This window comes from Coenobita brevimanus, chromosome 88 (genome assembly GCF_032717465.1).
Source record: "Coenobita brevimanus isolate Jiangsu-jjx chromosome 88, ASM3271746v2, whole genome shotgun sequence".
Lineage (NCBI taxonomy): Eukaryota > Metazoa > Arthropoda > Malacostraca > Decapoda > Coenobitidae > Coenobita > Coenobita brevimanus.
The window spans coordinates 4,463,904-4,491,580 of NC_137041.1; the positions used below are offsets into that span (position 1 = coordinate 4,463,904).

The window sequence follows — 27,677 nt, forward strand, 5'->3', positions numbered from 1 at the left end:
TGTGTGTGTGTGTGTGTGTGTGTGTGTGTGTGAGAGAGAGAGAGAGAGAGAGAGAGAGAGAGAGTATATTGCACCTTAGGGCCTCCTCCTCCTCCTCTCTTTTGCTGTGGCGGATCTGTACATATTTACACAAGCTTCCCCTCCCTTCCTTCCCCCCTCAAGCCTCGACCCCTCCCTCCCACCCCTCTTTCAGCCCTCTTTCAGCAGGTCTCAGGTTTCTTTCAGTGTTTTCAGCCCTGTTTCAATCTTCTTTCTCCCCTCTTCCAGGTTTCTTTCAAGTATCTTTCACGATTCTGAGGTTTCTTTCAGCTCTCTTTCAGGTTGCTGTCATTGTTATTTGTTCTTTTTCAGCTTGCTCTCAGGTTTTTTATTGTTCGTCACACACACACACACACACACACACACACACACACACACACACACACACGGATAGATAGATAGATAGATATTCAGGTAACTCAATTCAATATCGATCCGCGGGGGCAACAAGAATTTATTTATCTATCTGTCTGTCCATGGGTGTATCAGTCTGTCTATCTGTCTCTCTCCCTATCATTCTCTCAGTGTCGTCAGAAGCTCCACACAAGTACCAACACTTACCTATATCAAGTATGCTCCTTATAATCATCCCTCTCTCGCTACATATCCACCTCTCCTTTTATCTTATCTCTCTTATCAGCACACTAACCACCTCCTCAATCCCCCCTTCAGGTACCTGGTGCTGGAACACGTGTCTGGAGGTGAACTCTTTGACTACCTCGTGAAGAAGGGCAGGTTGACGCCCAAGGAAGCCCGTAGGTTCTTCAGACAAATAATATCCGCCTTAGATTTCTGCCATAGTCATTCTATATGGTGAGTACTTGTATTTTTATTATCATTATTATTATTATTATTATTATTACTGCTTCTACTACTGCTACTACTGCTACTACTACTACTACTACTACTACTACTACTACTGCTACTACTATTATAGAATGGAAGGAAGTGTTGAGGAGTTTTGTCTTTTAGCAATTTTCTGTCCGTCTCTGTTTTCTGTCTTTTTTTTTTGTCTGTGTGTGTGTGTGTGTGTGTGTGTGTGTGTGTGTGTGTGTGTGTGTGTCTCTCTCTCTCTCTCTCTCTCTCTCTCTCTTTTCTTGAGTGTGGGAGTTGTAGACTAAAGTGACAGTAAATTACATGGTGTAGGTTGAATGTGTGGGTTGTGTGTGTGTGTGTGTGTGTGTGTGAGAGAGAGAGAGAGAGAGAGAGAGAGAGAGAGAGAGTGAGAGAGAGAGAGAGAGAGAGAGAGAGAGAGAGAGAGAGAGAGAGAGAAACAATAAACGATTAATTTTGTTGATGGAAAAGACTGATGGTTTGATGTCGAGAAATTGTAGGGGTTAGGGAGAGAGAGAGAGAGAGCAATATATTAGGTTTTTTGTTGAGTTACCCTGACAGTCTTACTCACCACGAACGGGGAGAGAGAGAGAGAGAGAGAGAGAGAGAGAGAGACGCAGTATGGTCGTTGGAAGCCAGCCAGAAGCAGCATTGGGGAAGGGGGAGAGGGAAAGAAAAGAGGGGGGGAAGGAGATAAGTAAGAGGGGGAGGGGTGGGGGGGAAAAGGATATGGGAAGAAGAGCTGGAGAAGTAGGAGAGAGAGAGAGAGAGAGAGGAATAAAAAGGATAAGGAACTATGGAGAGTAAAGGGATGAGATAGTTTAGGAAAGGGGTAGATTGGAGGGGGGGGGAAGAAAGAGGAAGGAGGAAGAAGGAGGAGGAGGAAGGGGAAAGAAGGAGGATTAGGAGGCATGGGGAAGAAGAAGGAGGAGGAAGGGGGAAGAGGGAGGAGGTGGAGGGGGGAAGAAGGAGGAGGAGAAAGGAGGTAGGGAGATGGCAAGAAGGGGAGTAATGGAATTAAAGAAGGACGAAAAGCAGTAGGGGGAAGAGGAGGAGGAGGAGGAGGAGGAGTAGGAGGAGAAGAGTGAAAGAGGGAGGGAGAGATGAGAGAGAGAGGGGGGGGGAGGAGATGTAGATGTAAGAGATGGAAGGAGAAGGGAGGATAGAGATGAAGGGTAGGAGATAGGGAATAGGGAAGAAATTTAAAAGCAAAGAAAAAAGTAGGGAGAAAGGAGGAGAAGGAGGAGGTAGAAGGAGGAGATACAGAGGGAAGGAAATAGCTAAGATGGAGGAGTTTTGGGAGGGAAAAATGAGGTAGAGGGAGGAAGGGGGGGATGGAGGGAAGAGGGGGGAAGGGGGAGATTCCAGGAGTGACTCATCTTCTTAGTCCATTTGTCTAACTTCATGTGTGTGTGTGTGTGTGTGTGTGTGTGTGTGTGTGTGTGTGTGTGAGAGAGAGAGAGAGAGAGAGAGAGAGAGAGTTAGAAGGATGATTAAAAATAATGATGATGATAAAACAACGTCGATGATCATAACAATAATGATGATGATGATGCAACTGATACTACAACTACTACCACTAGTACTACTGTTACCACCACCACTACTACCACAACAACTACTACTACTAATCATCCAATCTCCACTAACAACGATACCTAACTTCCACCACTACTACTACTTCTACTACCTAACCCTCTCTCTCTCCCACAGCCACCGGGACCTCAAGCCAGAGAACCTACTGCTGGACGAGAAAAACAGCATCAGAATCGCGGACTTCGGCATGGCTTCACTACAGCCGGAGGGGTCTATGCTGGAAACCTCGTGTGGATCCCCGCACTACGCCTGTCCGGAGGTTATCAGGGTAGGGGAGTTATCAGTGGGTTATTAAGGGTGTTATGAGTGGGTTATGATGGGAGTTATTAGTGGGTGGGAGTTATTAGTGGGTTATTTTGGGAGTTATTAGTGGGTTATTTTGGGAGTTATTAGTGGGTTATTTTGGGAGTTATTAGTGGGTTATTTTGGGAGTTATTAGTGGGTTATGACGGGAGTTATTAGTGGGTTATGATGGGAGTTATTAGTGGGTTATGATGGGAGTTATTAGTGGGTGGGAGTTATTAGTGGGTTATTAAGGGAGTTATTAGTGGATTTTTGAGGGAGTTATTAGAGGGTTATTAAAGGAGTTATTATGGGTTATTTAGGGAGTTATTAGTGAGTTATTACGGAAGTTATTATGGGTTATTACAGGGTTAGTAGGGTTAATGGGGGTAGTGATAGTGGTAGTATTGTGAAGATTTATGTTGGGTCCTTGCATATCTTAGTGTACCCTATAAAACTTGTAAAAGAAAATGAAAAACTTTAATTTTGTGCATACAGTGTCAATAGTCGACCTGTTTCTTTCACCCTATAGATCACAGCCATAATCCAGCATTGAAAAAAAACAAAAGCAAAAAGAAAAAGGAAGTTCAATATTTTAACCCATTTTTTGGCAAACTTATATTAAAAAAGAATTATTATGAAAAGGAAAATAAACGTGGACTTGTATTATAATAGGGAAGCCATTAAATAACACTCTACTTCAAACTCATGTGGCAGTGTTTTATGTGTTGCGGGGAACGGCTCAGTCGGCTGGTGTGGGCGTGACTGTGGCATCCAGAGTAGGAAATGAATGACTGATTAAGGATTGTAAGTGATGGAATTAAAGTGAAGGAATACAAGAATGAAGGAAGGAAGGAAGGAAGGGAGGAGGAAGGTGGAAAGTATAAAAGAAAGAGAGGAAGGAAGAGAGGATTGAGGGAAGCAACGAAGAAAGAAGAAAATAATTAAGGAAAAGAAGTAGAAGGCAGGATAGTTCAGGGGAAAAAAAAAGAATGGGAAGAAGGAAGAGAGGATTGTAGGAAGTAAGAAGAAAATGAAGGAAGGAAGAACAGAAAAAAAGGAAGGAAGGGCGGAAAAGAAGGAAGGATGAAAGGGCTGAAGGAAGGATGGAGGGAAAGGCAAGTAGAAAGACAGGTGTAATAGAGCACACATCACTCTTGTCCGAGATTCTGTCACGGGGAAACTATTTTACATAAGCAAGTTTCAGCCCAAATTCAGATCACTTCCCCTTTATTCATAAGACGTCATTGGCTGAAACTCGAATGAATATAAGTGTGTTTCCATTCTGCCAGCTGTACAGTAGAAGTCAGGAAGATTTTTTGTTATTTATTTATTTATTTTTGCTTATAATCACCGTCCATGCCTTATCTGTCGTCCTTGATCATGTATTTGTCTGTGTACGTGGGTAAGGAGTGAAGGAACAATGATGGTGCTGTCTTGAGTATGGAAAAAAATGGGTAAACTCACCTCTTCTGCGTGAGATCCCCGTCTGTTTGCTTTCTGTCGTTCTTGGTCCGATTTATGTACGTACTGTGTATATCCAGTACGTACAGAGGCGAGAAGTGCGACGGACGAATATATTGTTTTGAGGAGTAATAAAAAAAGGCAAAAATGTACAGTGCAAAGAGTATTTCTTCACAAGATCACCTGTCTCTCCATCACCACATGATTTCGTTTATTTTACGAAGAGAGTGAGAAGTGTGGAAGGTCAGGGACGTCAGTGTGGTGTGGGCAATATAAAGAAACACACACACACACACACACACACACACACACACACACACACACAGGATAAAATGTAGAACAGCCCAATAAACAAACAAGCCAGAACTTCCTCCCAACATAACCCTTGTCCTTGATGTAATTCCATCCACTTACGTACAGGGGGAGAAGTACGACGGACGGAGGGCTGACGTGTGGTCCTGTGGAGTGATCCTGTACGCCCTGCTGGTGGGAGCGCTGCCCTTCGACGACGATAACTTGAGGCAGCTGCTGGAGAAGGTGAAGAGGGGCGTGTTTCATATCCCACACTTCGTACCGCCGGACTGCCAAGATCTGCTGAGGGGCATGATTGAGGTTAACCCGGAGAAGAGATTTACGGTGAGATATGATTTTGTCACTGTCTATCTGTCTATTTACCTATTTCTGTCTGTCTGTCTCTGTCAAAACGCATATTCCACCCTTCTTACCGCCAGACTGCCAAGATCTGTTGAGGGGCATGATTGAGGTTAACCCGGAGAAGAGATTTGCGGTGAGATATGGTTTTGTCACTCTATCTGTCTATTTACCTGTCTTTATGTGTCTGTCTGTCTCTGTCAAAACGCAGATCATATTTAAGCTCACATGGCATACGTGCTGTACACATTGATTTAAAAAAAAAAAAAAAAAGAAAGAACGAAGAATTACAACCTAAAATCAGTCGCCCATTGACATTTTCGAGGCCTCAAAAACGGAAAAAATAACTACTTCCACTACTACTACGAATTCAACTACTACTACTACTACTACTCCTAATCCTGCTCCTACTGCTACTGCTACTACTACTACTACTACTACGGCACAACGGTTCACTGTGTTTGTGGAAATGGTGTAAATATTCGTTCGCTAGATTATTTCTGTCAACTAAAATGGTGGTTGAAAAAACGAATTAAATAGGTAAGTTACATCTGCTATTTCGTAATTGCACCTATCCACGCCCCTAGAGGATTGTTTTCTGACCTGGGATACGCGGTGTGACTGAGGAGGTGGGGGAAAGAGGAGGGTAAATGCAGAGGGGGAGGAGGAAGGGTAGGAGGTGAGGGGGAAGAGGAAAGTAGTAAGGACGGGGGATGAAGAGGAAGGAGGGGAAGAGGATGATAGAGAGAGAGAGAGAGAGAGAGGACAGAAACATGGAAAACAAGAGAATGAATGAAGATTGTAGGTGCAAGGATTTAGACAGATACAAGGAAGAAGATAGGATAAGAAGGAGAGAGAAAAGGGATGAAAGAAGAAAATGAGAAGGATAGTGGAAGAGGAAGGTAGGACAGGAATATGGAAAGAGAGGAGAGAGAGATGGAGAGTAGACGAAGAGAAAGAGGAGGGTAGTAAGGTGTAGAGGAGTAGACGGGGAGGAAGATGAGGAGTACAGGACGGTAGGAGAGAAGTAGAGAAGAGGGGAGGGTGGTGGGAGAGGGAGGGGAGAAGAAAGAGAAGAGAAGCACAACGTGTCAGAAATGTAAACACGCAACAACAGCCTGGGACGAAAGCCGCATACATAACACGGGCTTAAGGTGGATTCTACACCGCAGTACAAACAGGATTTATGTACACAACTGGTATTTACAAGGCCTTAGTACTGGAGACACACGCCCTCATGTGGTGGCACCGATATGATATGCCGGTGGAGCTGCTTGGTTTACAGATGCCCCTGAATTACATCCCTATCCCTCGAAAGGAGAATAGTGGACAGCGGAATGGTAACTTCGGCCTTTGGTCCACTACTACTACTACTATTACTACTACTACTTACACCTTGCACCACTCCACATTCATCTCTTCTTTCCACACTTCTCACTTTATGACCCTCTCATTTTACATTTTCTCTTTCATCCACCTTACTACCTCGCTCACGTCACCTTACCTCACCTCTATTCCTACCTCACATCATCTTTCACATTCTCTGTCTTTCCTTCGTTCTTTCACTTCACCTTATTCACTCACTACTCGTACCAACTCATCCTCTGTCTTAAACCCATCTTTCCTTCGTTCCTTCCTTCATTTCTTCCTTTTTTCCTTAACCATAGATTTTTCCTCCCTCGATTCCTCAGGCAACTCTCTCTCTCTCTCTCTCTCTCTCTCTCTCTCTCTCTCTCTCTCTCTCTCTCTCTCTCTCTCTCTCTCTCTCTCTCTCTCATGTGGCTCTTGGGAGTACCATTTGTGAATTTAATGCACCTTATATATCTTCTCTCATTATTTTTTCCATCCCCTCCCCCTCTCGGTTCCTTCCTTTCATCCCTGTTCCTCTCCCTCTCACTACTTCATCTCCCTCTCCCCCTCTCCCCCCTCCCTCCCCCCTCCTTAGCTTATGTGGCCCCAGGGAGAGCGTCTTGTGAATTTATGCCACTTCCCCGGCTGTTTCGACGGTAAAAACTGAACAAGGGTACCGCGTGACTTGCCCGCCCAAGCACCGTCAGCCTGTAGAGAGAATAGTCGAGTTTACCCTCTTCTTTTCGTTTTCTTATTCGTTTTCTTTGTTTTTCTTTTTTTCTGTTTTCTCGTTTACTTCTTTTTCCTCCTCCTCCTCCTCCTCCTTCTCCTCCTCCTGCTCCTCCTCCTCCTCCTCCTCATCTTCTTCATACTCATCTTCCTCTTTTCTTCGTCTTCCTCTTCCATCTCCTTCCTACCACTTCCAAACAAATTAGTTCAGTACTGGAAAAAGAACTCTGATTATGATGGCCCTGTACCCGTAAATAACGCTCCGAGTATCTTACGTGTTGCGGGGACGGCTCAGTATGCTGATATGGGAGAAGATATTTTGGCAGCTTCGTGAAATCAACAGTCAGTTATGCAGTAAATTAATGTCATGCAGTCAAGCCGCCCTTCTCCCGTAGCCCACCATCGTTCTTTCCAGGGTATAGGGAGGGGACCAAGAGATGTTTGCATACCCAGGCAGCTTCACCGCCCGGTCATATTGGCGCTACCATATGAAGGCGTCCCCCCTCCAGTACCACAGAAAAAGGCAAAGGAGTCTTTTTTTTTTTTGTGGGGGCGAGGGGTTTAATCTGCAATTTTGCAAGAATGTTTGGAGATTACGGGATTAAGAGGTTACTGGAGACCTTTATTAAATTCTTTGCCGACATTCAAGGCCGTCATACAAGATTTTTTTTCTCTTAAAGGGTGCAAAGACTGGAATGAGAAAGAAATTACCTCGTTTTCTGATTTTTGCCTCCTCTTCGCATCTGCTGATTTCTTTTTCTTTTTCTCCTCCTCCTCCTCCTCCTCCTCTTCCTCCCCCTCCTCCTCCTCCTCCTCCTCCTCCTCCTCCTCCTCCTCCTCCTCCTCCTCCTCCTCCTCCTTCTTCTTAAAACTTTCAAGAATTTGCTCCCTATGAATAACGTAACTAAGGACGTTTTTCTTTATTAGTAGCGCTTACGAGGAGCCTACGCTTGGTGGCACTGTTCACTTTGGGCGGAGCAACTGCGGCGTCCACTCGGGATCCAAAACTCCCATATTTCCATACCCCTCGCCGTGTGAAAGGACCCTTGTTCGATCCTGGTGAGGCGCTGTCAGTCACAAGAAGGCGCTGTTTCCCTACAAAGTGTATCTTACTCTATCTGTAGGAGGGTCCCACAGTAGTTGCTTACCTGTGGTCGATGGGTCTACTCGGGCAAACAGATCGGGGCTAAGCAACAACAACAACAAACCAATTTCACCACAAAAAAAAAAAAATCTGTAGGGTTGGAGTGGGTTTTGTATTTGAGGTTCTCTCTGTCTCTGTCTGTCTGTCTGTCTCTGTCTCTGTCTGTCTCTGTCTCTGTCTGTCTGTCTGTCTCTCTCTCTCTCTCTCTCTCTCTCTCTCTCTCTCTCTCTCTCTCTCTCTCTAATCACCTCATTTCTCTTCATTGTCTCTCTGCGTACCCTTCTCTCCATCTCTGCCACACTGCACGCTTCTCTCATTGCATATCTCTCTCTCTCTCTCTCTCTCTCTCTCTCTCTCTCTCTCTCTCTCTCTCTCTCTCTCTCTCTCTCTCTCTCTCTCTCTCTCTCTCTCTCTCTCTCTCTCTCTCTCTCAATAGAGTCCTCTTCCTTCCACATACTCCCTTGTAATCCCTTCCTACCTCTACAACGTCTTTATCCCTGTTCTTTCCCCATATACGTCTTTCTAACTCTTTCCTGTAATCCTCTATCTTCATATATCTCTTTCTAACCTCTTCCTACCTCTATATACTCTCTCTATACCTTTTCTTCCTCCATCAGTCCACCTTCTAACTCCTCTCCTCTCCCCGGACCAGCTGGAGGAGATAAACAAACACCAGTGGGTTATAGCGGGCGGGAAGGGAGAGCTGGAGCTCGAGCGGCCCATGATGGAGGTGGTGCAGACACACATCATACCCACCAAGGACAGCATCGACCCGGACGTAATCAGGAATATGGCCTCGCTCGGATGCTTCAAGGACAAGGACAAGGTTATGCTGGACCTCCTGGACCCTTGGTGAGAATTTGAGAGTTAACCCATTGTTGTGCCGGAGTGAGTGGGAGCTGGACACCTATAAGGATTTGAAAGAGTTACCCCCTCTGTCTTCTTGAAAATTAGAGATTAATAGAAACTGGGATATATATATGTACTGTATATATACTGTATATTGCCAGCATTAAGACATGATCACTTCGCTAAGACTATAATACGTTTATACATTAATCTATGTATAACCTTCCCTCGTCACTAACCCTTCTCCCCCTACCCACAGCCACAACACAGAAAAGGTCATCTACTTCCTCCTTCTGGACCGAAAGCGTCGGAAACCCGCCTGCGAGGACGAGAACGAAATCATCCTCCGGTACCGCTCCGAATCCGCCGACCCCCCAAGGAAACGGGTGGACACGTGCTCGGTGAACGGTACCATGTCACACTTTGAGAGGCTGGCTGAAGGCTCACCCATCACCCCCAGACGCAACCTATCATCACACCAGTACGTTGAGTTTGGGATTTTTATATTAGTTACCCTTTAAACCTATCCATGCTCTGCTCAGTGTAACTAGAACTTTGGTTTGGGCTGTTGGTAATGATGATCATGATAGTAATCTATTGAGACGCTAATATACAGTGATAGAATATAGAGAAAACGGCATATGTGGAGAGGGAGTGAGGTCAGAGGGCAGTTTGCCAGCATCCTAGTGTGGGAAAAGGTATGGATGCTGCTGCTGCTGATGATGATGATATGCTATTTAAATAATCATAGAACTTAAAATACAAATAATCATGTTAGCTTACGATGATGATGATGATGATGATGATGAAGATATTCAAATAATTATCGACCTCAAAATAAAAATATGAATAATCACAGTAGGTATGGATGACGATAATGATGATGATGATGATGATGATGATGATGATGATGATATGCTATTCAAATATCTATGGCACTCAAAATAAATAAAAGCATCAATCATGGCAGTGGTCCTTCCAGAACGTCCCACACCCTACCCTGCAGCCGACGACGCTCCGGCAACAACAACAACTCCGGCTCACATTCGCCCCTCCACTCCAACAACGTCACGCCCACCGCATCCCCGCTCTCCTCGCCTCGATCTGGACGACATCATTCCTCTCAGGTTGGTTTCCGTCTTGTCCCTCCTCACTCTGCAGCAGAATTTGTGACCTGGATGTTAAAATTGATTGTTGTGAGTCGTGTCCTACCAGATGGGATGATAAGACAGCAGACCCGTCGACCACAGGCAACCAACTATTTCTGTGGGGACGTCCTACGGGTACAGTAAAGCATATACAGAGTGTAGGGAACCGGCGCCCTCTTGTGGTAGACAACGCCTCGCCAGGATCAGACCAGAGTCCTTCCCAGGGTGATGTGCAAGGAAATATGTGGAGATTAGGCTCCGGGTGGATGCCGCAACATGCTTTGCTTCACCCAGGGTACACAGTGCCACCACTTGTAGGCTTCTCTTCAGCGCCGTGGAAACTGATTGTCTGCCTTAGTGACATTAATCCAAGCATCTTTCTTCGTCCATCATGTGGTCGATACAACTACTGTATACTCTTAGCCATATACCCTAATCACACAGCAATACTATGGGACACCTGGTTTTAACATGACTCATTAGAGGCATATTCCAGGGCAAGAGTGAGACAGTAAGAGTTGATTATCTGCCATAATATTCATCGTGTAGTCGATAAATATTCATCCAAAACCTTCCTCCACCCCCTTCCAGCACCACCAATGCTCATCCTCCTCTGCCAGCACATTATAGGAAAAGACTTGAGACAGCAAAAAATTCTTTGCCTTAAATATTCCCCTTGTCGTCGATAAGTATTAACCCAAATCTTTCTCCATTCCTTTCAGCACCACCACCATTCCTCCTCCACCACCAGCACCTCCAGCACCATCACCACCAACACCTCGGGGGGCAACCAGCAGTCCGCCAACATCACCCCAGGGGAGGATAGCAACCCCCCCAGCGCCCCGGGTTCACCATACTCGGCCCCCTATTGGAAATCCCGTCTTAACACTATCAAGAATTCTTTCCTAGGTTCCCCGCGCTTCCATAGGAGGAAACTTCAAGGTAAGGATTGTGGAAGGCGAAGTTGGTAGAGTGTGAAATTGACTGAGGGAGGCACTGATACTGGGATGATGTTCCTTGGAGATACTTACCTCTGGAACACAGGGCCTTCTTCTGGGTGCCAAGGAGACTGCGTGGCATTTCTCCTTAGCGATTTATTTTGCGTATTACGGCTGAGGATTCGCTTGTATTTGACTTATATTGATTTGATTTAGACATACTTTGCTTCAGTAGTATACACAAGGAAACTGAGTCGTAATGTGCAGAACAAATCACTAAGGAGGAGATGCAACGAAATCTGTGCCACTTAAAATACGACCCATAATCACTTTCCTCTTGAAGGGCTCCGAGGCTAAAAAATCTAAGGCCTTCCTCCCCTTTTAGCAACTGATATGATAGAGTGTGTGTGTGTGTAACTGAGGTGCTAGTGAGGCCTAATTTTGATACAGATGTTGGGTTTTATCAATGAACACCAACTGCAACCAGGTGAAGGTCTAACGTTTTCATAAGTCTGATTGATAGTGTGGCATGGTAAAATTGTCAAAATCACTCATGAGACTTTAAAAACCCTTGAGTATGACCCTATTCTCTACAACAGTACTCTTTTGGACAGTGGCATTAAAGCATCCATCCTGCTATAGCAAGATACCTTAATCCCAGACGGGGTGGCCACAGATAAATTGCCTTCAGGCCACTTTGTCCTCTGCCATCAGGGTATTCTCACTCCATTTCACATACCCGTCATTCATATACCTCTCCCTCCCCGCATTCCAAAATAAGGTCATAAATCTTAAATACCCCCACTGACCTTTGACCTCTCCCGCAGTACCGACGGATGAAGTGCACCTGACCCCTGAGTCGTCGCCGGAGCTGACCAAGAAGTCTTGGTTTGGTTCCCTGATGAGCACGGAGAGGGACGAGACCTACACCATACTGGTCAAGGACAAGGCTCTCGCTACGGTTAAAGCCGACCTCATACATGCCTTCCTCTCGGTTTGTCACGGCAGGGTTTGTCTTCTCTTTTCTTTTTCTGTCTTCCCTTTCCTCCAGTATGCCTTGTTGTGAGACCCTGGGTATATGGGAGCGTCGTATGCTCATTCACCTGTTGTCCTTTGTCTTTTTTCCCCTCTTGCACCTATTTTTTTACCTGGTGCACAATCTCTGTTTTGTCCTGCCACCCATCACTGTCCCAACTCGACCTACCCACACACATCCCTCCACCAAACCCACCCAGTTTGGCATTAGTGTGTTAAATATCACGAGAATAATTGCCACGCCCACCCTTCGACCTACAACATCAATTATCACTTCCCACCTCATGTCCCACCACCCACGACCATCCCAACTTGCCCTGCCCACTCCTATTTGCCCAGACCTCCCATATCCGAAAAATTTGTGCTGATATTTTTACTTGCAATTATGGGCATTAACTTGAACAACATGATGAATCCACGGCCCAGGTGAAACATCAAGAGGCCCTGGTACTAAGGCATATTATGGGTCCCTAACTCATTGGCCAGACTGGGACGGTCCCCTACCCCCACCCCCCGAAAAAATGATAAATAAATCACCTCCATTATTACTGTAGCTTGATATGCAGTAATGTACAATGATTTATTCTCTATGCAAGAAAAAGATTTTCTCAGATCTAGTTTATGCACAGTGGTATTGAAGAATGTATACAGTATATTAATAAATGCCTGGCTGGCTTTCCGGGCTCCTTATGAGGTGGGGCTCTGGTGTGTTCTTACCATAAACACCCCCTCCCCCTATCCCAGGCCCTGGACTGACAATAGGGTTCCCGGCTGCACTGTTAACACTTACTCAGCCTACTACTTAGTGGGGAATAGGGCTTGGATGATAGTGGTCATGATGTATGCTATTATGTGGCTGATCAAGTTATGTATCATCTTCCCCCCCTCCCCGTCACTTAACGTATTCTATGCTGTTAATTATTCTAGATATCAGTGCTTGCTTATATATATATATATATATATATATATATATATATATATATATATATATATATATATATATATATATATATATATATATATATATATTAATGCTAATTAGTTGAGGAAAGTGAATCTATAGGCATAAGCGAAAAATTGCTGCCACACCTTTTTGCATATGTTGCTAAACAAAATTCTTATCGTTCATTCCCTAACACACGCTTTAGAATTCTTAGTAAAGAGTAATTTCGTTCAAGCTACTAATTACATTGTGTTTGCCTAGCAGTCTCTCTCATGAATTTATCTTTACTTACTTCACAGTTCACAGTTAAAACTATAGGGTGTTTATTGTACAAAAATCGCTAACTCCTTTCAGTTCAGTTGATGGGCAGGTGTAATAAGACTGGGAGTCGATGTGACTTGTAACCACGGACACTCATTCCTACCTCATAACTAAGCCCTAAATAAGTTCATGCAATCACGTCTTAGTATTCAAGGTGTGAGAGTGCCCAGTTCCCTTAGATTAAAGCAGATCGATTAAAATCCCTCTAAAACCTCCACAGGTAGCGGAGTTAAGCCATAGCGTCACGTCCCCGATGAGTTTCCGCGTGGAGTACAAGCGGGGCAGCACAGGACCGGCCATGTTCCAGCGTCACGTGAGGTTCCAGGTGGACATAACCCCAGTGTGTTCCCCAAGTGACCCCAACCCGCTCTACGCTATAAACTTCATCCTGCTCTCTGGTATGATGGGTAATTTGACGCGGAAAAAGCCAAGTATTTTTCGTAGTTTTCCTGCTTCACAGCTTTTGAGCTTGTGGTTAAAAGAAAACGGAGGTGAGACTTTGCCTGCAGTGCTGGTATCCCACAGTGTTTTATTTAAGTCATTTATCTTTATTTCCCCAAAGTGGATGATGTGTTGCTGATATTCACGGACCTGTAATTTCCTTATTTATTATTTATTTGGATCTTCCCTTAATGTATACCTTAGTGTACAAAGGGATAACATGATTTTTGACGACATGTTTCTAGAACCATATGTAAATATTCTTAGAAATTATATATTCATGAAAATTTCCTTCCTCATCTTTGCAGCATTAAATAATATCAGTTTTCTTTATTTCCTATGCTTTGTTACCAACCACAAATATTCATAAACTTAAACTATAATGTCAACACTTTATTTGTGGTGATACCTGTGGGTGCCGGCAGTGTGGCAGCGTGTATATCACATGTACTGTTCTTACCATATATAGCTGTTGCAGTTGTAGTAGCAGTAGTAGTAACAGCAGCTGTAGTAGTATATGTAGTGCAGGGAGTCCTCATAAGAAGTACCCTTTTGGATATTCTTAATCTAAAATCCGCAGAAAAAAAAAAAAAGTTCAGTTGATTCCTATGAAATCATTTTGCCAGTCCTCCTTGCCCCCCTAAAAAAAAAAAAAAAAAAAAAAGCCAGATTCATGCAAAAAGATGCGATTTTGATTTAAACACATTCTTTACTTAGAATGGGGACTGACTGTAGTAGAAGTTGTAGTAGTAGTGTGTGTAGTATTCGGTGTAGTGTTTGTAGTTGTAATAGTACTGTAGCTCACATACAGAGCCACTAAGGACAGAGCAACATGGCCGTAAAGTAGATAGTTGGGAAGCAATTAGCGTGATCACTCCTAGGGCTGTGTATTTGTGGACTTAGGAGACTCTGCAGCATCCCATCCCAAGGGCTTGTTTACATGATCACTCTCCAAGCATGTTTTCGAAGCATAGTAACGAGGAAGTGCTTGGGAAGTGATTATGTAGATGGTCAGTGTTTCCGTCTGCAGACACTTCCCGAGCGTGGCGTTGTTACTCTTAAAAAACACGCTCGAGTGATTTTGTAAGCGAGTCTAAGTGTTTTATTTTGTATATCAGGCCTTGATATTCTCTTGGATGCTACTTGTGTCTTTCAGTTGGATAAAATAACGTGCAAGAGAGTATTAATGCAGAAATAAACACGGAGAAGGAAGAGGTACCAGGGAGAGTCTTGAGCCCACAATAATACAGCATATAGTCAGTAGCGTCCAAACCTCAGCACCTCTCTCTCTCTCAGCCTCTGCCACACTTAGAGGCAACGCACAGTAGAGATGTTTGCTGTAATATCCCACACGCTAGGCATTTAGTTCCACAGTGCCGTGATATACTGAGCTGGATTAATTATACGAGTATGTAGTGTGCTCATTTTAACTAGGCCGATATTTTGTCCATTTGCAATTTGTTTCGCGTAGCTCAGTAAGACAATATTGGCCTGCATCCTTTCCTCAGAGCTTTTTCGTGACTAGCACCATATTCTGTTGTTAATCTCTTGTTACTGCTCAGCATTTGAGATGAAGGGTCAGTAATTTTACGCCTAGTTAATGTGAACAGAGTACAGTATAAGAGAAGCGTGTTTTTCTACAACCACAATAGGCACTAAATTGCAGTGCGTGGGAATGATACATCTTTCAGGCATTTAGGAATTGCTTTAGCTCTAGTTGACATGCAGTAGGTGGCAAAAATCCTGTGACATCTCTTGTTTCATATTCTTTGAAAATCAGTCTTGGTGAATCTCAGGCAACGGACGATGATGACCCTCATCGGTGTCCAAACAAAGTCATCATTTTCAGTTGTTTTAAATTCAACAGACCAACTTTCAAAGCCAATGGATTGAGAAGCAGCAGTAACAACAGGACTTTTGTTGCTGAAAGTACACAAAGTTCAGTGACAGTGCTAGTCTCGTCCTCCTGCACATTGGCATGGTCAATAGAGCAAAAGAACACGATCCCTAAGACTGAAGGTTGACCTTCGTAACATGAAAATTGAGATCAGAAAGTTGTGAGGAAGCCCCAAATTATTGGTAGTCATTTGTGAAACTTCTGGTGGAGGTGACGTGTGTCTGGCTTATCTACGTCATTGCTGAGTCTGCTCTCATGAAGCAGGCTAATCATTTTTATACTTGATCGTGTTCAGAAAAATGACCATCAAAATTTTGCGGCTTGCACACGCCTTCATGATTACTTAAACCCTTTCAGTAAGATGACGTTCTGTTTGTATTATGTTCTTTTCGCCAAGCAAGTTATCCAGCATCGGGGAAGGTACTTGGAACCGAAGGGGTGAATGAAGGCCATATGTAACCCCTGCAGTTTGGAAATTCTCCCCTAAACTTCATCAAATAGCTTGGCTGTATAAATGACATAAAAGTAACCATCGTACTGAAGGGATGAAGAAAGAATACAACTGTGAGTCACGAACTGAATACGGAGCCTGAATTCCACCTGCGTATGAATCAAAAGTTGTTTCTGTTTCACTCTCCCTTGTACCCCTTTGTGCTGTCAGTCCGCACACCCCCATCACTCTCTCCACTCCCCTCCCACCCCCCACCAGCCAGCATGACTACAAAGGCCACCCAGCTCTTATAAAGCAGTCCAGTTCTGTTTTGAACCACCATTGATCGAGCTGTTTTCACGCTTAGCCTTACGTAGTGTTACAGAGGCCTAGGTAATGACACATGCAGTCCTTTAGATCTCCTACTTTACTCTTTCTATCTTGTCACTACTATACTTGAACGAAACTACTTATAGTTCTTTTACCGTAACCTGGCCCAGATTTTTGTTCGTTCTTTTCCAGCATACTTCACGTAGCTCACTGGCGGAAAAAAATTATGATACTATTCTCCATCCTGCCTATATTACCTCTTTATGAGTAGCATCATATTGCTGTTAATCTGTTATTATAACTCAGTAATCAAGATGAAGATACGGCAATTTTAGGCCAGATTAGAGTAAATTGAATATAATAACCTGTTCAAACAGATCAGTTGTTCACATGCACTTTTGATAATTATAATCTTCAAAGTCTTTCGCACCTGTGCGTGAAGCGTTAGGTGGGGCTGGGTCACTGTTAAGGAGAAGGTGGTGTTCCTTTGTCCTGTGGAACAGTTTTCCTTTAAGAAGCCAAAGATATCAAAGAGTGTCTTTGTAGCCTCCCCCAGCCTATATCACGACTATGTTAAGTTGGGTCTGGATATGACATTTCATGATATTTCATCTTATATTTAACATTTCCTCCCTCCCACCCACCCCTTTCTCTCTCTCTCTCTCTCTCCATACACACACACATACACATACATATATATATATAAATGTATATATATATATATATATATATATATATATATATATATATATATATTTTTATATATATATATATATATATATATATATATATATATATATATATATATAAAGCCACAGGAGGTGTTAGTGCATAAAAGCCATTGAAATAAATGTTTTTTCATGTCCACACTGCACCATCCACGAGATAGTAGCGACGTGGAAGATCTAGCTTGTGAGATGTAGACCACAGCAGACTGAAATTCAATATGCACAATGTAGCTAATGCAATATTATTTGTTGAATTAGAAAGCGCTCCAACCCTCTTCAAGAATACGATGGTAAGTGTAACCTGAATGAATTGGGTCTCGTTTTTTATGAACTTTTAAATCAGTCATATTTTTCTTGAATAATTTTTTATTTTCAGGTGAAATTTTGAACAGCATTTATTGAATTCTTGAGTAACTACAGCTGTTTTAAGTGGCAGCCTGAAGTTTATTTTAAACGTAATTATTATTTTGTTTTAAACTGCTATGCTTCCCAGCTGTTGTTCCAGATTTGGATGATAAATGGATCTGGACTTAATCTCTTAGCTCGAATATTTATTGCAAGGAGTGACTGACTGTATGGCATCATGTGTATGTGGTCTGCAGTATTAGTGTTAATATTCTTTAAAAAAAAAAAAAACATTTTGTTGTAACAACAATTCTTTCTTAATGATTAGTGTTTTTTTTTAACCTCTAAAGAGTGTTATTGGATATATTATGCAGTTTTGACTAATATAAGTGGAAATATAATTGTTCCATATATTGCTTCTTTTTGATGTACATGAGTACTTACAAATTAGGTTTTCAGAAATGGATTACATGTTTTTTGCCGTTTTTGTGGCGTTTTAAAGCAAAAACTTGCATGCATTTTTTTTTTTTTATCTGGTGGTGAATGCAAAGCAGACTTTTTTGGTACTAGACATTTTGCGCTATATTTAGTTGCAATTGCTGCATGCTGGGCAGACCTCCTTCTAGCAACCCTGCTGACAGTAAACCCAATCCCTCAGGCAACATCAGACGGTTTCGGCGGATCTGTGAGCACATTCAGGCCCAGGTGTGCAGTCGTCGTCCCCCAGCCTCCCCCAGGGTTGGCCGTAAGTTCACCACGGAGCTTTCAGAGTCATCCTCCTGCGGCTCCGACACCTCTGAGCGACTCTCACCCTTCCCTCAGGGCAAGCAGGTCAGGCTTTTATCTTGACACTTAAGCCTGTCACCAGTAAAGGTCCAAGTTTCCAAGCGAAATTTAAATAAAAAATTTGGCGTGACTGTATAATTCGTTGTGTGCTAGTTCATTGATAATTCTATTTAGTATCTGCACTCTTAATGAAAGTTTTAGCCTAGACTCACATCAAACGGAAGAGCTTATTGAAGTTTCCATTATACATCCCACAATTCACCTCAGCTGGGAATATGGGTGGGAGCTGGAAGGCCCGTTGTCATTCCTATACAGGGGCAATGTTTATAACACTCTTTCTACCAAAACAACATTAGTGGCAGTCGTGGGATCGAGGGTGCAGTCTATAGTTCTCTGTCACTCACCATATTATCCAAGATGAGATTCAGTGCGTGTGAGGTGGTAAAGCTCCAAGTCGAATATATCACCCTAGAAAGTTACTTTACACTTATCACAGTCAAGCATAGCTTTGGTTAACAGAGTAATTGGCTGGGAACTTACTGGTTACATTCAATCCTGTGCAGAGACAGTGTCTAAATGCTCTCCCATTTGATCCAGTACTAGTGAGTTTTTCTGAAGAATGAAATTGTTTTTAATTACTATGGGCATAAAGAATACTCGTAGGTCTGGACAGCATTTTTCATGGAATTACAGGGTAAGGAAATGATGTGACTTAGTTTTGTACTGCAAGAAGCCTAAACGTGTGTTGTATCTGACCCAGTGTTGTGTTGTACAATTGCAGTCATAAATACAGGTATCGTCACCCTTCATTGCGATAAATATATAAACAGCAAACAATTACTTTCGAAACCCGGTAATGCGATGTATGAAGCCCAACAGACTTTTCAGGATATTGTGTTAGAATATCATAGATGTCTGACTGAAAAGTGTTCTGATTCACATACCCAACTGAGCCTTACTCAGCCTCGTACCTGACCAAACTCTGCCTTACAGCCTGAGAGCGACGTGGAGGGAGAGGCGCCGCAGAACGAAGGAAAAAGCGGAGGCGGAGGTGGTGGCAGCGAGTTGTCCCAGCCCACGGTGTCGAACGGCCGCAGCACCTCAGACCCGGAAACTCAGCAGCTGGGATCCTCTGAGCTGGCCACGTAGTCCAGGGCAGCGCGGGCCAACTCAGCAGCTGGGACCGTCTGAGTTGGTCACTTCGAATTCCAGGGCGAAGCGGGCCAACTCAGCGCCCTCATGCCACCCCCCTCCTGCCAGACGGCCCCGTGACCAGGCCCTGTTGTTCCGTCGAGAAGAACATTTGCTCATCAGGACAAACTGTCTTGTAGGGATGCTTGGCTCCTTGTATGCAATGACCGTCTTTTGGTTGTATTGTTTCCTGGTGATGCTAATTAGCTTAGGGGGAACCTCCTCTGTAGTGGTGGGGTTAGAAATAATTTCCCATAGTAGAAAAATCGTACTCACATGCTGGAGATGTGTTTATTAGAGAGATAAACACAATAAACATAATTTCAGTGTATAAGTAAAATTATTCCTTTTGAAAGACCCAGGGCACTGTAAAAATTAACACACAATTTCCTTCAGCCCCTCCACAACGAGAGGCCATTTCAACTAAGCCGATTAAAAAGAATTACCTGGTGGTAGCAAGACTGAAATGTAAAAAAATAAAGACGTCATTGCACAACAGGAGTTAAAAATGGATGAAGAGAAATGAGATTCAATTGCCATCTTTGCAACTTGTCCATGTACTCGTGTATGGCAAAAAAAATAACCCCATTTGACTTGTTTTGAAACTGGTAAATTTTAAGTTTAGTTGCACAACCAGATTTATGGATATTAGACAGACAAAACCTAAAGACTTAACCTAACCTTGAAAGACACATACTGGTTTTATTTAGTTATTTTTTCATTGTCAAAATTGGGGCCAGTGAGCGCCAAGGTTGGGGCTGAAGGATGGCAAGGTTAGGACTGACAGATATTAATTTCACGGTTCAGTTAGGTCTTAATTAAGTTTGCTCTGCTCAGTATCCATAACTAAGGCTGTGTAACTAACCTTAAGAAATACCTTGAAATTAACTGTTTTTACTCCTTAAGGACGAATGAAATAGGTAGTGGCGCTTGTTGGTATGATTCGGTGTTGTGTTTTGTCAGGGGATTGGTTTGTTTTTCCTTCAGAGGACAAGCTGAAAGGTACTCTTAGCTTCAACGACCGTACTCTTGAAACTGTGAGAGCGAAGGTGTGAGCAGAGTCCCAGTTTTTGAAAGACATTATGTGAAATGCTTTACGAACATTTGATGTGGCTATACTCTGTTTTACGCTACCTTGGCCTAAAGGTGTCATCTCTCCATCTTAATTGCTGAGTTGTAACAGGAGGTTAACATTAGAATATGATGGTAATTACAAAGAAGTGTAATGGAGAAGATGCAGAGCCGTTGTTTTGTATTCTGCCTCTGAGCTACGGGAGATAAGCTGCAAAAAATGAAAATCTGGACCATGTTAAGATGAAAAGGGTATAGTCTGCATCCCACGTTTGTAGCAGCTGCAACCCCACGCTCATCAGAATGTGAACCCAGTGGACTGCAGGCTGAGATTACCCCTCTCCTGCAGTTCACTTTAAGGTTGATAGGAATGGAGGTGAGAGATGTTTGTATAACCGGGCAGTGGAGCCGACTGGTCATATCGGTGTCACTACGTGAAGGGCATCTCTCCAGCATCCCACGTAAACGAGCGCATTCAGTAATGAGGTGGACCCTCAGCAACATCAATCTCACAAATAACAATCCTGAATTAGGGACCTGTTTACACATTGGCGACCTCAGTTTTGAGAATGCGAGCTTGAGTTTCTTGTTGATAAGCTTCCTAAACATCTTTAAGGGCACCGGTGGAGTGAGATAGTGTGACTTCTTGCTTGGGACTATGAGCTGTAATCTGGTTGACACAGGAGTCTTACGTAGCACTTCATTCTGATATACAATTTGCATCAGTAACATACAGGATGATATAAAACTGTAGTAGTACTGTAGCTGTAGTGGCAACCTTAGGCTCGTCTGAACGTGAACCCAGTGGACTGCAGGTCAGAGCTGTCCTTCTCTTACAGTCCACAGTTCTCCCGGCGGGGAATAGGGAGGGACCTACGTGACGTTTATTTAACCATGCAGCTCCAGGGTCTAGTCATATCGGTGCCACCACTTGAAGGCGTCCATTTCCAGCACCTATAAAGACGTAATGTGCAAAATACAGTACAGAGCTGAGGAGGAGGCGTTATGAATTCTCCCTGTCTTAGATGCACAAGTTCAGTAGCTCGTCTTCCTTAGTGATTAAATTATTCAGAACGTTACACTTTAATGTTCTATAACCTGACGTTAATGTGGTGCCTGGGTGAGACGCCTTCATGTGCTGGCACTGATATAACCATGTGGCTCTAGTTTCCGGCTATACAAGCGTCTTACAATTCACTCCTTATCCCTTAAAAGGAGGAGGATGGGTTGATAGAGGAAGGTAGCTTCAGCCTGCAGTCCACAAGGTTCAGGGTTTAGATGAATTTGGGACAGCAACAACAACAGAAATAAAAATAATAACAAAACTAAAACAACAACACCAACTACTACTACTACTACTACTACTACTACTACAACAAATTAACCTACAGATTGATCTAGATATTTCCTTGCCACTTAGCTGGGAATTTTTTGTGTTGCAGGGACGGCTGAGTCAGCGTTACTAGTGTAAACCCTGAATTATTTTCCACTCCCCGTATCTCTTTTCATATTCCACAGTACAGTCTGCTTTCTTACGTTAATTGGTTGCATTTCTGATCGGTAATTTCAAGAGGAAGGGTACACTGTGGCAACGCTGACCAAGCCGTACCCGCAACACCCGAGAAATTGACAGCTGAGTGAGTTTCGGGGGATAGGGAGATAAGGAAGAAGGGAGGGAGTGGAGGGACGTTTGAGTAACCACCCCTCCTCCAACACACATCCTACTGTATGTTATCAAACCCAACTGTGACAGTGCTGAGAGGACATGGAGAGACAGCAAGAGAATATTAAGGTTATGGAGACTAAATCACTAAGGAAGAGATGTAACGAAGGCTCCTGTGCTGACTATAGATTACTACTCCGTGCTATTCCTCTCATTTTATGCCATATTTAGATGAGTATTCCGTAGCGATAGGGAAAATGTTGAAACCTACAGCAACCACACGTAATGTACCTGTATTGTGTATGGTACAAGGGAAAAGCAGAAAAACGAAAAAAAAAAAAAATAGGAACCTGACCACACGCATGTAAGAATTTCGAGACCAGACCAAAAAGACCAAAACGATGACACCTCACTACACGCATGTACGAAAATAGACCAAAAAAAAAAAAAAAGCGAAATCTGACCACATGTATGTAAGGAAGCAGAGACCAAGAAAGACCAAAATGACGAATCCTGACCACACCCATGAAAGAAAATAGACCAAAAGACCAAAATGACGAAATCTGACCACATGTACGTAAGGAGACAGTGACCAAAAAGACCGTCAAAGGAAGAAACATAACCACAGGCCTGAAAGAAAACGAAGACCAAAAAGACAAATCCTGACCAAACGCATGAAAGACAACAGAGACCAAAAAAGACCAGACTCGAAACCAAACCACATGAACCGTACTTGTAACATAGGAACTAGCAGACCAAAAAGACCAGAAAGACCAAACCTAACCACACGCACTGCACTTGTACGTTATATGATAGCAAGGAATTAGCAGACCAAGAAGACCAAAGAGATGAAGCCTGACCGAGCACATTGTCTTTATAATTGTGTATGATATGAAGAGAGCAGACCAGACAGACCAGAAAGACCAAAATTATACAGTCTGACCACACGTATTGTTTAGGATGCATGAAACAGACCAAAAAGACCAAAAAGATGAAACGCCAGACCAAAGAGTTTAGCCTTTTCGGTCCGATGACGCCTGTTTTAAATTTGTATATTTATTTGTTTATTGTTATTATTATTATTATTATTATTATTATTATTATTATTATTATTATTACTATTATTATCATCATCGTCATTGTTGTCGTCGTCGTCGTCACTATCATCATTACTGTTATTATTATTATTATTATTATTATTATTATTATTATTACTGTTTTTATTATTATTATTATTATTATTATTATCATCATCATCATCAACATATCACCACCACCACCACAACCACCACCACTACCATCATCATCATGGTTATTATTATTATCATCATTACTATTAGTATTGTTATTATAATTAGCTTGAGAGAGACTTCAAACTTCAGGCGTCCAGTACATCCTTCATTAATCGCTTCAATATGAAAGAACATTTTCCTGGTTTACGTAAATTCGTCTGGAGGCAGCAAGAAATAAATGAAAAAAAAAAAACTGTAATACCGTGATTAAGCTTTCACTAATATTATATTCTAGTTCCAAAGAGTATCACTCAGGAGGGAGATGATGATATCTTAAATGATCAATAAAGAATGTGATACTTCGAGAGCTGTATGGAAGGTGGTCCACATATAACATTCAACTTACACTCCGGCGGGTGATTTCTCGTGTGTTGCGGGAGCGGCTCTGTCAGTGTTATCAGTAGCCACCCTGCAACATTCATTTCCTATTCTGAACAGCCACGCCCACACCAGCAGAGTGAGCCGTCCCCGCAACACACGGGATAATTGGAGATTCTAGTGTAGCGCTATTTACGGGCTACCCTGTATTAGTGTGTGTTTATACCAGTAAAGTGCGCTTTGTGAGGGCGTGACGAGCGAGCGAGCTCCATGATATCACAATTTCCCTCTAATATACGAGGCGTTCACCGGTTAGAGCCGAACACTCCCTTGAAAAACTCGAGATTCCAAGGGGCTCCTACGTATTCATGGGAGAGTTTTTACTTGATAACAAAATCCTTGAAGATTATTCTAAAGGAAAATGACAGTAAATTTCCATCACATTTCACACTCGGATGGTCAGGTTCACATATAATTCCCTTCGGGGTTAGGAGAGAGTATTAAAAAGGAAAAAAAATAATCCAAAGTTAACGACATAGCAACCTCAGAGCACATTGAGTCAGGATGTCAGGAAAAGGTATATATAAAACTGATATGTTAATGTAGATGAGCATGAAGTGGATATGAAACGAATGGCAGAGTCAGTACAATAGGTATAGAACTGGAAGATAGGACAGATGGATATAGCGGAAATGCCGGATAAGGATGATAAGTATAAGAGTAACATTTAGAAACAATTGTCAGAAGAGGAAGATATGAAACTGAAAGACCGAAGAGGATGGATTTATACGGAAATGCAAAATGGACATATTAATAGGCAAATAAATGGACATGGAAGAGAAATAGGCAAAAAATATGGACATAGAAATAGGCGAAGAAAAGGACATAGAGGAGAGATAAAAAAAAGATAGATAAATGAAAAATTAGACCTATCGTTTGTTTAAAAGGGCAAGCGGGTGGTAAGCTGACGTAAAAACAAACACATTCTCACTTTCATCATGCACTTCATTACTGTTGAATTTTTCTTTTCTTTTTAGTCAATCAGGTTCTTGTGTAGCATTATGCAATTCTGATGCTTAGCTCGAGACCCAGTACAGTATGTTGCTACCAAAGCGACGTATTCCCAAAGCCGAGAGGACGAAGGTATAGCATGTCCCCAGTTTCTGGCAGACGTTTATTAAAAAGGTGTGAGCATTAGATGTGTATGTCAGGGCCAATTAGTTTTTATTTTATCATGGATTTTAGAAATGGGTGAAAATGGGGGCTGTTCACATTACAGGGTGCATTCTGCAGTGAGGCTGGAGAGAACACACGTTTCACTCTATCATAAGTTATGTAAATGACTTGAACTCTGTGAGTTTACTATATTTCACGGTGAATTTTGTAGTGAAGCAGGGATGGAAGCATACTTTACTTTTGGCTTCTGTTTCACAAATGACTCAGTTACTGGGGTCTTTTGCTTTTAGAACACGTTCAGTAGCATGGTCGAGAAAAGGAGCAGTTAAACTCTCATCCATTTACAAACTGCTTCCAGAAACTTAAGCTATGCCTGCATCTTCGCCCTCTCAGTTCAAGAATATCGCCACAAATCCGACTCTTGTTGTTTTTTCTGCTGTGGAAGTTAGGGCATTGTTTAGTAGCATCACTGGGAGCCCCATCACAGCTCCCTTAAACATTACTAGTGAAGCATATATTCATTAACTCATTATTCCTGGTAGTGCAGTCCCATTTTATACAGCCTATTTTGTACAAGTCTTTCCTCTTAGTCACGAACTCCCTCTTCATTCATGGCTGCCTTCGTATGCATGAGCAGCTGCCGTAGCACAGACAACAACATCTCTTGGGTGTACTTTGAAGTGGATTATTGAACGGTCCGGTGATTTGTTGCCATGTGTTGACTGGTACAGAAGCCAGTCAACAAAGGTAACAATTGACTTTCCCTCTTCCCCCCTGAAATACTTTGAGATATTATTTCCCCCAGTGATATCGCACCTGTTTGCACCTGTTGATGGGCGAAGTAGATGAGCCGGTCAGCAGTTACAACTAACTACACTCTCCCCTGAACTACCCTGAGGCTCTTTTTTTCCGATGGCACCTAGTTTGCACCTGTTGATTGGACAAGTAGAACATTCATCCCGTAGGTGCGACTGATAATTGTTTCCAGTGACGATCCATTGCATATTAATTATTCAAACTTCATTTCCCTTCTGACGGCATCTGTTTACACTAAGCGATTGGCCTGATAAAGAAGTCAAACAACAGGTGTGACGAAGTGTCCCCCATAAGAAAAAATACTCTGCTTCTATTTTCTGATGACCCCCACAAAATATTTTAAGGTTGTTTATTTTTCCTAATGACAATTGTTTGCACTTATTGATTGGCCAGGTAGACATGCCAATCAACAGGTGTGACTTACTGACCCCACTTTGAGGTTGTTTTTATTATTATTATTTATTTTTCATGGCACACCCACCGCCTACAAAGATTGGCGATTCTCACAACCCATCTAGGAGGCAGTAGCAAGAACAAAATTTAAGAGATGCCATCATATTGGAAGGGTTTATGGATACTGTGATCCCCTACCCTTCCCTCAACCCCTCCTTCCTCAACTGCTTTCCGTCAACTCCACTTCCTTCGAGGCCCGTACCTTAGTCCTCCTTTCCTCGACTCCCCACCAATGGCCTCCCTCAACCCACCTGTCTCTCAACTCCCCTGGGAGGTGCTTGGCCGTGACGTCGACTCGGCTTTGGCACTAAAATAATGGTGTATATTCCAAGCCCCACTCTTCAGCCGTGTTCTTGAGTGGTTAGGAGGCTCCCTAGCACCTCTTTTTTTTTTCTTTTCTTTTTTTTTTTTTTTTTTTTTTTTGCAACTTTTATTATCTGCAAATGGCTGGTCATGTGTGTGTTATTGCATTTTTAAAACTACAAATTATGTCGATGTTGTCTGCTTCGGTACGAGGTAATTTATTATATCGAATACAACATCTTGATATAAAATCACACTCATTACAGGCTAGTTTATCATTTCATTTATCATCTTGAGACAAAGAGAATATTTTGATATATGGGCGTCATCCATAACTGACAGGAGGTTTTCCTGTGCTGAACATAGTCATCTGGCATTAACCAAAATAAACTTAATGCATGTTATCGGCGCTGTTATGGATTAAAAAACACGAATGGCATAAAAGTGGATATTGAGGTGCAACGTGCAAAATATATCACCATGGAAGAAGGGCACTGGAGCCTCATAAACCCTGAAGAAGAAGGCTCTCCAAGAGAAGGGTAGTTTGGAGCTTCGGTTGTTCAGAGATTTGAAGCCTCAGCCATTTGGAGTCTCAGCCTTTCAGAGCTTTGGAGATCGGCTATTCAGAGATTTGAAGCCTTTGCCACTTGGAGCTTCAAAGCCTTGGGCAATTCAGAGTTTTGGAGCCTCAGCTGTTTGAAATTCCGATGCCTTAGCTGTTCAGATCCTCAGTGAATCGACTGTTCAAAACCTTGCCCATTTAAAGTCAAGTCTGTGTTCGGAACTTTGAAGCCTCAGTTGCTCGGAGCTTTGAACCTTCATCCTGGCCCTCAGCTCACTCCTGCCGTACTGTACGTGTTGTGGTGAAGTCAGGAGCACCCCACACCCTCACACACCGTCACCCTCACACGCTTCATTTTTTCTATGCGCATCACCTTTAAATTTTAGCCTTACCGAGGGTTTGACCTGTGTCCTCCTGTGCCCTGTCCTCACCACACCCGCTCTAAACTAGGCGAAGTGACCTCTGGGAGTGCCGCTGTTGTGGGTCGTATTCTCACTGGCGCAGGAGGCTCATTAGCACCTCTTTCTTGGCGATTTGTTTTTCATGTTGCAC

General features: G+C 42.8%; 1 protein-coding gene across 1 annotated transcript in view; it reads left to right on the plus strand.

Annotated features, from left to right (window-relative positions):
- The window catches only part of sff (BRSK family serine/threonine-protein kinase sugar-free frosting), a 316,281-nt gene extending 296,761 nt beyond the window's left edge, over window positions 1–19,520 (plus strand). The window contains exons 4-14 of the mRNA XM_080281191.1: window positions 712–852; window positions 2,587–2,737; window positions 4,636–4,851; window positions 8,742–8,941; window positions 9,198–9,419; window positions 9,921–10,065; window positions 10,809–11,028; window positions 11,852–12,018; window positions 13,544–13,730; window positions 18,153–18,325; window positions 19,274–19,520. Of these exons, the coding sequence (XP_080137317.1) occupies window positions 712–852; window positions 2,587–2,737; window positions 4,636–4,851; window positions 8,742–8,941; window positions 9,198–9,419; window positions 9,921–10,065; window positions 10,809–11,028; window positions 11,852–12,018; window positions 13,544–13,730; window positions 18,153–18,325; window positions 19,274–19,429 (1,978 nt within the window). The 3' untranslated portion in view covers window positions 19,430–19,520. The remainder of the gene's footprint in view (window positions 1–711; window positions 853–2,586; window positions 2,738–4,635; window positions 4,852–8,741; window positions 8,942–9,197; window positions 9,420–9,920; window positions 10,066–10,808; window positions 11,029–11,851; window positions 12,019–13,543; window positions 13,731–18,152; window positions 18,326–19,273) is intronic.
- The last annotated feature ends 8,157 nt before the right edge of the window (window positions 19,521–27,677 follow it).